A 12,605-nucleotide genomic window follows, 5' to 3' on the forward strand; every position below is an offset into this window, starting at 1 on the left:
GGACAAAACGATCTAATCACTGTGAAAGCACTTGGGGAATGAAAGCGCTGGATCAAATCAAGATATTAATAATAACTGTGGTACTTGTAAAGCACCGAGGTAGGTACCAGGTAATCACATTGGATACAGCCCCTGTCCCACAGGGAGCTCACATTCTAGGTAGGAGGGAGTAGAAGGAAACACCTGTTTGGCAGATGATGAAACTGAGGCACTGAGAAGTTAAAGTGACTTGCCCAGGATCATATGGCAAATAAGTGGTGGTGCCGGGATTAGAACCCAGGTCCTCTGCTTCCCAGGCCCACGCTCTTTCTACTAGACCGTGCCGCTCTCTAGTTGTAGTTTATTTTCGCATCTGTCTCTCCAGTTAGATCGGTTGGTCTGGGAGGGCAAGAATCCTGTCTTCTTGTTGGATTGCAGTGTCACAAGTAGTGACTTAGCACAGTGCTAAGTGAGGGTTTGAGAAATGCTATTGATCGATTTCCCAGCTTGACTCTCTGCGACCCGAACTCTCTCATACCCCATTTTGGGCCACTCAGCCATAAATCCAATTTTTATTGTATTTCATTATTCCTACAAACAGGAGAGGAGTGAGGCAGGCTAATAATTTCAAATCTCACCATTCTTATTCACCATCAACCTTACTCGAATCAGCGTGATAGTTTTTCAGCACCCATTCGGGGCATCCGACTTTTTGGGTGACACTCCTTTGGGTCCGTGGCCCAAGAGCTCTCTCATTCATCCCACGCATCCAATCCGTCACCAAGGCCTGCTGGTCTCACCTTTATAATATCGCCAAGATCCACCCTTTCCTCTCCATCCAAACGGTATCTTATTGGTACAGGCTCTCATAATATCCCGGCTGGATTATTGTGTCAGCCTTCTCTCTGATCTCCCTTCTTCCTGTCTCTCCCCGCTGCAGTCTATTCTTCATTCCGCTCCTCAGATCATCTTCCTGCAGAAACGCTCTGGGCATGTCAGTCCCCTCCTTAAAAACCTCCAGTGGTTGCCTGTCAACCTCCACAAGAAACAAAAACTTCTCACTGTAGGCTTCAAGGCGGTCCATCACCTTGCCCCCTCCTACCTCTCCTCCCTTCTCACTTTCTACTGCCCACCCTGTAGGCTCCACTCCTCTGCCGCCCACCTCCTCACCGTCCCCTGTTCTCGCCTATCCCGCAGCCGACCCCTGGCCCACGTCCTCCCAATGTCCCGGAGTGCCCTCCCTCCTCACCTCTGCCAAACTAACTCTCTTCCCCTCTTCAAAGCCCTACTGAGAGCTCACCTCCTCCAAGAGGCCTTCCCAGACTGAGCCTCCCCTTTTCCCTCTGCTCCCTCTGTTCCTTTTCTGCCCCCCTTCACCTCCCCTCAGCTAAGCCCCCTTTCCCCCCTTTCTGCTCCTCCCCCTCTCCCTTCCCTTCCCTCAGCACTATGCTCATTTGCTCATTTGTATATATTTTTATTACCCTATTTGTTTTGTTAATGGGGTGTACATCCCTTTGATTCTATTTATGGCTATTGTTTTTGTCTGTCTGTCTCCCCCGATTGGACTGTAAGCCCGTCAGTGGGCAGGGATTGTCTCTATCTGTTGCCGAATTGTACATTCCAAGCACTTAGCACAGTGCTCTGCACATAGGAAGCGCTCAATAAATACTATTGAATGAATGAATGAGCAAAGCATCACCTGTCTTTGTTTACCTGTCTTCTCTGCCCTCTTGTTGTAGAAGTCAGGACCCACGGTGACTAAGGTTGTCACTGTGGTGACCACCAAAAAGGCCACAGTGGAGTCGGAAAAAAAAAAAGGAGAGCTCATGGAAAACGACCAGGACGCCATGGAGGTGGGTTTCAACCTACATCGACCACCTTGGGGAGGCAGCGCTGGGGAACATGCTGTCATCAATCAGTCAAGCTTATTTGGAGTGGTTGAACAAATGAGCTGGTTGCTCATCAAATGAAAGGAAATCTTTCCTCCTACTGTCCCTTTTCGGGTCGTGGGTGACCATTTTGGCGGCTTGTTTAACCCCTCCGTGTCTCTCCCCTGCGGCCTCATTAAGGCATCTTACCTCCACTCGGCACCTTCCCCAGAGCGACCGGGGGCCCGGTGGGGTCGGGTGTGGTGATGGAGGGAGGGTAACTCCAAACCGGTTCATTTTTCCTGTTAGCCCTTCACGTAAAAATTTGATGGAGGATCAGTTTGGAGTCGTGGCTAACAAACCTGACCACTTTTGGATTTGATGTGAGTGCAGTTCTCAGGGACAGTGGAGAGCGGACAGGGAAATTTTTCTGAAACAGGAAAATAAGATGCCGGGGAGGAGATGGTTGTGCAACTCCTCGAAGTGGCGGTTAAAGTATCTTCAAAAGATGGCTCCCTCTCCAGAAGCAAGGGCGGCACGGAGAACCTCTGAGTCAAGGCATTGAGTTGCCCATCGGCGGGTTTCAAGTTGTGAGTGCCCTCCATGCCGTGAGGGAATCGAAGGGCTCTGGCTCTTTGGGGAAGAGCGGAAACGGGGGAATTGAACCTCCTGGTCAGGAATTTTACAAGGGAGCTATTCTCCCGCCTTGGGTCACGCTCTCATTTTCCAATCCTCAGTATTCATCGGAAGAAGAGGAAGTTGATCTTCAGACGGCTCTAACGGGCTACCAGACCAAACAGAGAAAGCTGCTGGAACCCGTGGACCACGGGAAAATTGAGTACGAACCCTACCGAAAGAACTTCTACGTTGAAGTTCCAGAGCTGGCCAAAATGTCCCTCGAAGGTATCAATGAGAAAAAAAGGAAAAGAAAGTGATGGGATTTACGATGGTCTCTCCATCAAAGTGGTATTGTTTCCCCACCCCCCAACGCATTTTGGCATAGAAATTTCTGCTTGAACTCGTTGTGTAAATCCGGTCCGCTGCTGGCAGTCTTGGGATTGCTTGGATGCAGTGCTGGCCCGCCTCCCCACTTTTTCCCAAGAGACCCTTTGTCACCTCGTGGCTCCGACTAGCAGGAAGCATGTCAGGTTTTTCTGGTTCTCTGTCCCCGCCCTCTCCCTCCTCATTGCCTGCCACCTCAGGGGTGCCCCAGGACAGGGTCCACATTTGACGAAGGCTGGCGGTGGGACACAGGGAGGGTATGGCTAAGGTGGGAGGTGTCAGTCAGGCCGCCGCCTTGGCCAGTCAGGAGACTTTCTCTTGAGAGAGTCCACCGAATGGATGGTCCCACCTTGTCTCCATGCGCCCGGCCTGGCTGTCGTGGAAATCTCAATCCTTGGGGGATTATGCCAATGGGGAGTTGCAGCAAAAGAACTAATTCCCAGCCCCTGTTTTTAGTGGGTAGAGAATGAGATTGGGACTGTAGCGATCTCTGAGCTGTTCAGCTTTGGTATTGTGCCCAATATCCTTGCGTGGCTGTCTTGATTTTGTTCAAAGCGTAACTAAGAATCTATATGCAGTAAGAGAAACCTCCCCGCCTCTTCCCCCGCAACAAGCCAGCACCTTAAAACCCCTCAGAATCCAAACTCATCCATCCTTTGGCCAAACCCCGGAGCTGTTGTCAGTTGTTTTCTTTTAAAGTCTTAAGAATTTTGCTTTATGGTATTTGGTAAGCGCTTACCATGTGACCGACACAATACGAAGCACTGGGGTAGACAGAAGCTAATCAGGTTGGACACAGTTCGTGTCTCACATAGGGCTCACAGTCTTAAGCCCTGTTTTACAGATGTGGTAACTGAGGCACAGAGAAGTGAAGTGACTTGCTCAAGGTGACACAGCAGACAGATGAACGAGCTGGGATTAGAACCCAAGCCCTTCTGACTCCCAGGCGCGTGTTCTATCCACTAGGCCACGCTACTTAGAATTGGGGCATTCTAAGCCTCGTGGGGGGGACTTGTGGTGGTGACCACACCTGCAGTTGTCATCCCCATTGTCTCTCAGATGCCCCATGCACCTTCTTTCAGCTCCGTTAAGGACCCCACAGGAGAGCTTTTGGAGGCAGTCAAGTCTGAGCAGAAAATAAAAGATTTGGAATGTCATGGTGCTTTTGGCCTTTGCCCCGGAATGATGTGGAAATCCGTGTAGAAGCTGCCCATTAATCCCGGTTGTGTTTTGTAGAGGTGAACATAATGCGCCTGGAAATGGAGGGTATTACGGTCAAAGGGAAAGGCTGCCCAAAGCCAATCAAAAGCTGGGTCCAATGCGGAATTTCCATGAAGATATTAAATTCCCTGAGAAAGTAAGTTGGTTTTCATTTCCCACGGTTGCCGTTGGAAGCAGAACGCTGCTGGAGTGGTAGGCGTGCTCTTTGCCTCCAGGCTACGTTTTTTATTCTAGTCGGACATGTCTGTCTTTCTGAGGCAATTTTGAACGGTTCGTGGAAGACCCCCGATTGCTCACCGCATCTGCTCTTGTCTCCTTTTCAAGACACGGCTACGAAAAGCCGACTCCCATCCAGACCCAGGCTATCCCGGCCATCATGTCGGGCCGAGATCTGATCGGCATCGCCAAAACGGGAAGTGGGAAGACCATTGCGTTTCTGTTGCCCATGTTTAGACACATCATGGATCAGAGGTCATTAGAAGAAGGAGAAGGTCCAATAGGTACGGCTTGCCCTCTTTAAATGTTCTTCTGTTCCGTGCGTCTGCTTCATCCTTTGAGAACCCAGACGCAACTGATTGACTGTGATTGTTTTTTCAAAATGGGTCAATAGGCGTGACTAGGTTTGTCCCCCCCCTTTCCCGATGCCACTTTGGAATTTTGAGGCCTATCTCCCCCTACCAGCAGGTGGAGTGTGAACTACAGAGCTTTGGCACGTGACGTCTCCACTAGTGAAAACATCCTCTTTCCTGGCCCAGCTCAGTTTTTCAACTGAAATCGGCAGTTAGCTTCCTTGTGTGTCTATCTTTTCCCGACATTGAGAATGTGTTTTGGGCCAATAGCGGTGGAGTGCCAAACTCAACTAGAAACGGGGAGAGGGAAATTACATTTCCACAGTCTTTGGGGGGAAAAATGGGAGTCTGCTTCACACCTTTGGACACAGAGTTTTGCGGTTCATTTTGTCAACGATCCCTTTTCAAAGGCCAGTAGAGTTTTGGGCCAGGTGTTCAGCTTCTCTCTTGGAAATGGAGAGGAGTCTGCTTATCCTTTGCCCAGAATTCCCTTAAGGTTGTCTCAGCAAGTAGCTTGGATTCTGGCCTCCCCGAGGGTCGCTTTGAATTTTCTTGCATTTCATTCCTCTGAGAATTTTCTTTGAGGTTGGCAGAAGCCATTTCCCCCCTCATTTAACCTTCCTCCAGCTTGTCGCTGAAGCACCCGTTCAATTTATCGCTTTCTCCCTTCTGATGACTTTTGTTCCTTTTAATCTTTTGAGCTGGGGGCTTTAAAGGGGTGGGAAATAAATTAAGGTCCTAAAATCGTGAGGCTCTAAAAGATCTCAGCTTCCTTGCCGAGGTTGAATCGGCCTCTTTGGAACTTAGCCCGCTTTTGAGAATTTTGGTAGCTGAGTTGGTAACTCGTCCGTCTTTTCAGCTGTCATCATGACTCCAACGCGAGAGTTGGCTTTGCAGATCACTAAGGAGTGTAAGAAGTTCTCCAAGGCCCTGGGCTTGCGAGTTGTGTGTGTGTATGGAGGAACAGGAATCAGTGAGCAGGTATGTAAGATGATTTGTTTGTCCTTTGGGTAGCGGCCCAATTAATACCCTGATCGTAATTGTTTCTGAGATCCGCACGCCTGAGAAATGAGCTTTATAAATGTGACGTGGGAATATCAAGTGCGGGTTTTTTTGTCCTGATTTTAAAGTAATACCACAGAGCGATGTCTTTCGTGAATTTACCTTTATCTGCTTTTGCGTTTGTGTCCTCTTTTCCTGAACGCAGTAGTATTGCAACATTTAAAATAATTCTCTCTAGTCTTTGAAATGATGGTCCTAGCTGTTCGGTTAAGGCTCTTTCTTGCCTAGAGGGTAAACTCCTTCCCGGAGGGCTGTGATTTTGTATCTTCTGACTATTGTAAAAATAAGGATGAATAATTATGGTATTTGTTAAGTGCTTATTATATGTCGAACACAAGTTAGAAAAGCAGAGCTGGGCTGGATCCAAGCTAAACAGATCAAACACCCTGTTCCACATGGGGCTCACAGTCCTAAATAAAAGGAAGAATGGGTATTCAAACCCCATTTTAGAGATGAGGAAACTGAGGTACGGAGAAGTTAAATGACTTGCCTAGCATCACACAGCCGGGAAGTGGCAGAGCCCGGATTAGAACCCTGTCCCTCCGACCCCCGGGTCCATGCTCTTTCCACTAGGCCATGCTGCTCTTTAAGGGCTCAGTACAGGACTTTGCTCTAAGTAGGCCCTCAATAAATACCTTTGATGATGATGATCATGATCGGAGATGAAAATAAACTGGGAAGGTCAGGATGGGTGTGGCGTGCTCTTCTCTTAAGGGTGAGACCAGCATTCTGGAATGATTTATTTGGAAGCGTTAGCCCCGCTCTGCCGTGGCTCCTGGCACCAAACTCCGTGACTGCATCGCACTTCCCACTGACCCTGGAGGGGGAGACCAAAGCTCTGGAGGTTAGTGGAGGCTCAGGCTCGGAATTCCCCGGGACACCAGCGCATTTTCTCCCGCTGCCCAGTGGGGACCGAGGGGGTCGCTGTGGGCCTGAGCTGCCGTACCCCTGCTCCAGGTCTGTCACCACCGGGAACCTGCGTGGCTTCGGGCGGGCTGGGGGAAAGTCAACCTCCTGCCCCCCGCAGCTCCGGCCCTGTAATTGACCAGCAGCAGGCTGCCGACTCTTGCCCCGCTCCCTAGGAAGGGGAGGTAGCGAGGCGGTGGCACCGGCTAGGATCCCCGCGGGGATGGACAGGAGAAACGCCGAAATGAGGAGCCCGTGGGCCTCTCTGTGGTGGAGAACAAGAGCGAGGTGTGAGGTTGGGTACCCCTGCCCAGAGTTGGGGAGGGTGGACTCAGGCCAGGAAGAGGGCTGTTGGCTCTGGGAGACTGTGTCCTCCAGTGGGGATACCTGATGGGTCTGAGAATGTGCCAGATTGACATTACCATCAGGGAGGGAGTAAGGGTAAGTAGAGATCCACTTCTCCCTTTTGGTCAGGGAGCAACCATCCCATCCCCTGTGAAAGCCTCTGTCCCCGTGTTCCTGAGGGTCAGTCAGTCCTGCCACAGAGGCGAAAGCGGCCAGACCCATCTGGCACTTTCTCTCGACTTTGGAGGGGCCCAGGCCCTGGCATTGCGGCATTGAGTCTCCCCTTTCCCTCCCAGGTCGAGAGAGAAGGTGCCCACGTGGCTTTGCCCCCCATCTCTCCAAGAACAGGGTGATCCACTGAACCTTTTGCGGGGCAGTGTAGGTCTGTTGGGGCAAGAAGTTACTACCAGGTTAATTACTCTAATTAACGTGTTCTCCCTCTTATGTAGACTGTGAGCCCCATGTGGGACAGGAACCGCAACCAACCTGCTGACCTCGTATCTACCCCAGCACCTTGTACGGTTCTTGCCACATAGTAAGCACGTAACCGATGCCATAATTCACAGCTGTGCCATTACTGCGTGACCCAGATGCCGGGGTCAACGGGAGCGGCCACAGCCTGGCAGAACCCACCCCTGCGGGGCCCGTGCCACCGCAGTTCCGGAGAGGCTGAGGCCGCCCCAGCCCCAGGCGGCGAGAGCGCCGGCTCCGGAATTGGCACGGCACCCAACCTGCTGGGACTCCAGGGGCACTGCCGTTCTTAGACCGGGAGCTGCCACTGCCACGTAACATTGACGCTGCAGCCGAGAACTCAGCTGAGAAATGTGCCCTGGCAAAAGATTGGGTAGGGTGTCATCACGTTGCCCTCTGGTTGTGGCATGGCAAAGGGGGGCTTAGTCTGGGAAGGCCTCCTGGAGAAGGTGAGCTTTCAGTAGGTCTTTGAAGGGGGGAACTGTGCTACTTTGGTAGATGTGAGGGAGAGAGGGCATTCCAGGCCAGAGGTAGGACGTGGGTTTACAGCGGGACAGGCAAGAATGAGGCACAGTGAGAAGGTTAGCACCAGAGGACCTGAGTGTGCAGGCTGGGCTGTAGAAGTAGAGAAAGGAGGTGAGGTAGAAGGGGACAAGGTGATGGAGAGCTTTGAAGCCAATAGTGAGCAGTTTTTGCTTGATACGGAGGTTGATGGGCAACCACTGGAGATTTTTGAGGAAGGGGGAGTGACATGCCCAGAGTGTTTCTTTAGGAAGATAATCTGGACAGCAGAGTGAAGTACAGACTGAAGCGGGGAGAGACAGGAGTTTGGGAGATCAAAAAGAATGCTGATGCAGTCATCCAGTTGAGACATGATGAGTGATTGTACTAACGGTAGCGGTTTGGATGGAGAGGGAAGGGCAGATCTTGGCATTGTTGTGAAGGTGAGACCAACACGTTTTGGTGTGAGGGATTGGTTGTGTGGGTTGAATGAGAGAGCAGAGTCAAGGATGACACCATGGTTGCGGGACGGGAAGGATGGTCGTGCCATCCACAGTGACAGGAAAGTCAGGGAGAGGATGGGGTTTGAGAGGGAAGATAAAGAACTCAGTCTTGGACATATTGAGTTTTAGGTGGCAGGCAGACATCCAGGTGGAGACGTCCTGAAGGCAGGAGAAGATAGGAGCCTGGAGGGAGGGAAAGAGAACAGGGGAGGAGGTGTAGATATGGGTGTCATCTGAGTAGAGATGATAGTTGAAGCCGTGAGAGCAAGGGAGATGGAAAACGGAAGGGTACCGAGAACTGACCTGTGAGGAACCCCTACAGTTAGGGGATGGGAGGGGGAGATGGAACCCGCAAAGGAGATTGAGAGTGAACGGCCAGAGAGATAAGAGGAGAACCAGGAGAGGATGGGATGGCATCCTGGGTTTCCAGGTGGGGCGGCAGCACTTTGGATTCTTGCCAGCGGTCACCGGAAAGTCCGAAGCCGTGGTTCTCGTAAGAAAAAACTTCCAGTTTGACCCCGATGATGAGGGATGATGGAGAGTAGTAGCTGTGGCCTAGCAGATAGAGCCCGAGCCTGTTATTTAGAAGGTCATGGGTTCTAATGTCAGCTCTACCACTTGTCTGCTGTGTGACCTTGGGCAAGTCATTCACTTCTCTGTGCCTCAGTTACCTCATCTATAAAATGGGGATTAAGACTGTGAGCCTGATTTGGGACAGGGACTGTGTACAACCCGATTTATTATTATTATTATTATTATTATTATTAATCCATGTGTTTTCTAGGACTACTGGCACATATTCTGCTACCCATCTTTTTACCCAATAAAATTGGTCATTTGGTTTTGAATAGTGAAGTAGGTCCTGCCGGAAGCACATCAGACCCCTTGGGATGGGCATTCTCAGCCTGCATGGGACCACCTTATGAGAGAACAGGGACTGTGTCTGACCTAATTACCTTCCTTGTAGCTAGTCCAGTACTGAGTACTCTGCTTGGCAGATAGTAAGAGCTTAACAAATGCTAGTATAACTAGTATTACCATTAATGTGTAAAATCTTTGTAGATTAACCACACCCCCTATTTCACCCTCGCTTAAACTGGGGTCAGAAAAACTCACTGTGGCGTTCCAACTCTCATGACTCTGTTTTATCCGGTATTAGATTGCTGAACTGAAAAGAGGAGCGGAAATTATTGTTTGCACCCCGGGACGGATGATCGACATGCTAGCGGCTAACAGCGGTGCGTAGGCCACGGTTTTCCATCTCTTGTTCTCTCCCTTCCCCTCCCCCCCCACCCCCACCTCCCTCCCACCTTTATTTTTGGAAGTTTTCAACTCTTTTGTTGCTTAACTCTGTCGGTTCAAAAGCTGTGTTTCGTTGGACGGGTTTATGGAATTCATATCTCTTGAAGCTTTAATATCTTACATTCTGGTTTTTGTGGGCATTTTATCAGCAAGGGGCCAGTGGCTTAATTCTTCTTTTTCCCTGCTTGGTTGTTTTTTCTTTTCCTAAGAGGAGGACCAGAGACGTTACTGGTTTTTCACCTGAGGATGAAGCGCATCTTTTGATTTAATTAACTTTTGGTTTGTTTCTGGGCTGCCCTGGGCATTTTATCCCTTGGAAGGGTTTTGTAACCCTCCACCGTAGCATCTGGCTAGAGCTGCGCGGGGCTCACCTGGCTCAGGGCAAAGCAGCTCCTCCTCCTGAGAGGCCCTTCTCTCTCCGGAAGCTAGCATTTTCTTGGAATACTAGATGATCCGGTGAAGATATTAGAGCTTCAGGAAATTTGTTTTTTTTTTTGTAAACGTTGCATGTTTTTAGACAAAGTTTGATGCTTGATTGACGAATGCCAAATCAAAACCGTTACTAAACTGTTTACATTATTTAACTTCTGTGGGAAAAGGCCCTTCGAGATTTATAGAACTGGGCTTCCGAGACTTAAACCAGCAAAGGTAGGTGAATTAATGATCCCAAACTTTGTAAAGTGACTCGGGGCTGCGGATATTAAAGGGTGAAATGGATAGATTTTTAGAAATCTCTTATTTTAGCTTATTTTTGGAAGTCTGAAAAAAAGTATTTTTCTGGGATTTGTATATCCATGTCTTACCTAGCAAAATAATTTTGCAGCCTGCAGGGAATGCTTCTTTGTGTAAAGTTTCTTAATCACTCGGTTTAATGTGAAGTCAAGTTAACCTCAAAAGACGTTAGAGAGGACTAGGAAAATAGTTTGGAATGTCGCCTAGCCAATTCTTTTCTTTGATGTTGCACTGCTTCACTTTCCTTCTGAAATGTGACTTGATTGATTTGCCTTTATTTTATTTTATTTTATTCCTTTGTCACCTCCTGTATCTTCTTTAATAACTGTCCCGCAGATGCCTTTTATTTGCAAGCTGATGGGTAAAACCATTTGCTTCTGTTGAAATCCTCATTGATAGATTCTTAAGGAAAGATTGCCCTTCTTCCACTCGCTCCTCTCGCACTGGCTGTGAAGCCCGTTTTATTTACCTACATCTAAGGCCAATGTCAACCAATTGGGTTGGTTGAGGATCTTAGGAGATCTCTTGCAGAAAGCGTTTTTGTGTTTGTATTCCATATAAGGGGATGTAGCAGTTTCCAGTGAATGTTCCATAATAGCAGTAGATGGTTTATAGATCTGTGGAGATATGCGGGTTACAGAATGAAGGGAGGTTTTTTGCCTTCCACACATACGCTGTAATCTCTAATATGTTTTTTCCTAGGTGATGCTGTCAGATAATGGCTGATGTGGCTCGATGCTTCCTCTCAGTCTTAGTTTTATGATGTGTTTTGGAGAGGGCTGTTTTCTGAATTTTACAGGTTCTTCAGGCCCTATGATGGTATGCAAGAGCAGTTTGAAAAAAAATACAGGGCCTCAATGTACCCGTTGCCAGAATGTTTTGACCATTCGATTAAGACCCGCTCGTCAGAGCACTCAGTCGTTGTTTTAAAGATACTGAGCTTACCCACTCCAGTCAGTTTAGCTCCCTTTCATAGTTTTAAAAATTCCTCGGAGGGGAAAATGACTGTGGACTAACTCCCTTCTCCCCCCTACCCCATCCCCTTGTTTTCTATTCTCTCTCCTTGTTCTAGGCCGGGTAACAAACCTTCGCAGGGTGACGTATGTTGTCCTGGATGAAGCAGACAGGATGTTTGACATGGGTTTTGAGCCACAGGTAATTGACCATCAGATATTCTTGTACTTGAATAGCGGTGTCTTCCCCCTGACCCATTTTTAAAGTGCTGACTGTGTGCAGAGCACTGCACTCGATGCTGAGAAAAATTATACAAGTGGGAGTTAGGCAGAATCCCTGGCCCATCAGGGGCTCCCAGTGGGAAAATATGGAGGGGAGGGGATTGGCTGCAGAACGTAGTAGGAAAAACGAATGTTCAGTAGCCTGAAAGACTACATAAATGTACTGAATCTGTTGAGTCCAGTGGTAAAGGTGTCCTGTCGGGGCCTTCTAAAATTTGTGGAAGCTGCATGCTGCTGGAATCTGTCAATCACAGTGATATTGTACTAAGTGCTTGGAAGAATGCAGTGTAACTGAGTTGATAGACATATGCCCTGCCCACAAGGAGTTTACAGCCTAGAGGAGAAGACTGTCATTTAAATAAATTACTGGTACATACACATGTGCTGTGGGGCTGATGGTGGGGTGAATTTAAAGGGTACAAATTCAAGTCCAAGGGTGATGCAGAAGGTAGAGGGAGTAGGGGAACTGAGAACTTAGGGAAGGCCTCTTGGAGGAGATATGATTTTAATAAGGCTTTAAAGGTTGGGAGAGTGACGGTCTGTCTTAGAGGAAGCTCCTTACCGTCAGCTTTAAAGCACTCGATCACTCTACCCCATCCTAACTCACCTCGCTACTCTCCTACTGCAACCCAGCCCGCACCATTTGCTTCTCTATTGCCATTCTACTCACTATACCTGGATCTCGTCTGTCTCGCCGCCGACCTCTCGCCCACGTCCTGCTTCTGGCTTGGAACGCCCTCCGCCTTCATATCCGGCAGACAGTTACTCTCCCCACATTTCAAAGCCTTATTGAAGGCACAGCTCCTCCAAGAGACCTTCCCTGACTAACCCCTCATTTCCTTCTCCCCCCACTCCCTCCATCCTTATTATTTCCTTGTCCGTGCCATTGCCCTCACCAGTTGTTCCAGA

The 12,605-nt window shown here is 49.1% G+C and overlaps 1 protein-coding gene across 1 annotated transcript in view; it reads left to right on the forward strand.

Annotated features, from left to right (window-relative positions):
- DDX46 (DEAD-box helicase 46) overlaps positions 1-12,605 on the forward strand; it is a 39,864-nt gene that overhangs the window by 7,545 nt on the left and 19,714 nt on the right. Inside the window, exons 7-13 of the mRNA XM_029050151.2 lie at positions 1,719-1,832; positions 2,585-2,750; positions 4,086-4,206; positions 4,395-4,570; positions 5,499-5,620; positions 9,587-9,665; positions 11,534-11,616. Of these exons, the coding sequence (XP_028905984.1) occupies positions 1,719-1,832; positions 2,585-2,750; positions 4,086-4,206; positions 4,395-4,570; positions 5,499-5,620; positions 9,587-9,665; positions 11,534-11,616 (861 nt within the window). The remainder of the gene's footprint in view (positions 1-1,718; positions 1,833-2,584; positions 2,751-4,085; positions 4,207-4,394; positions 4,571-5,498; positions 5,621-9,586; positions 9,666-11,533; positions 11,617-12,605) is intronic.

This window comes from Ornithorhynchus anatinus, chromosome X1 (assembly GCF_004115215.2).
Source record: "Ornithorhynchus anatinus isolate Pmale09 chromosome X1, mOrnAna1.pri.v4, whole genome shotgun sequence".
In the NCBI taxonomy this organism is placed as follows: Eukaryota; Metazoa; Chordata; class Mammalia; order Monotremata; family Ornithorhynchidae; genus Ornithorhynchus; species Ornithorhynchus anatinus.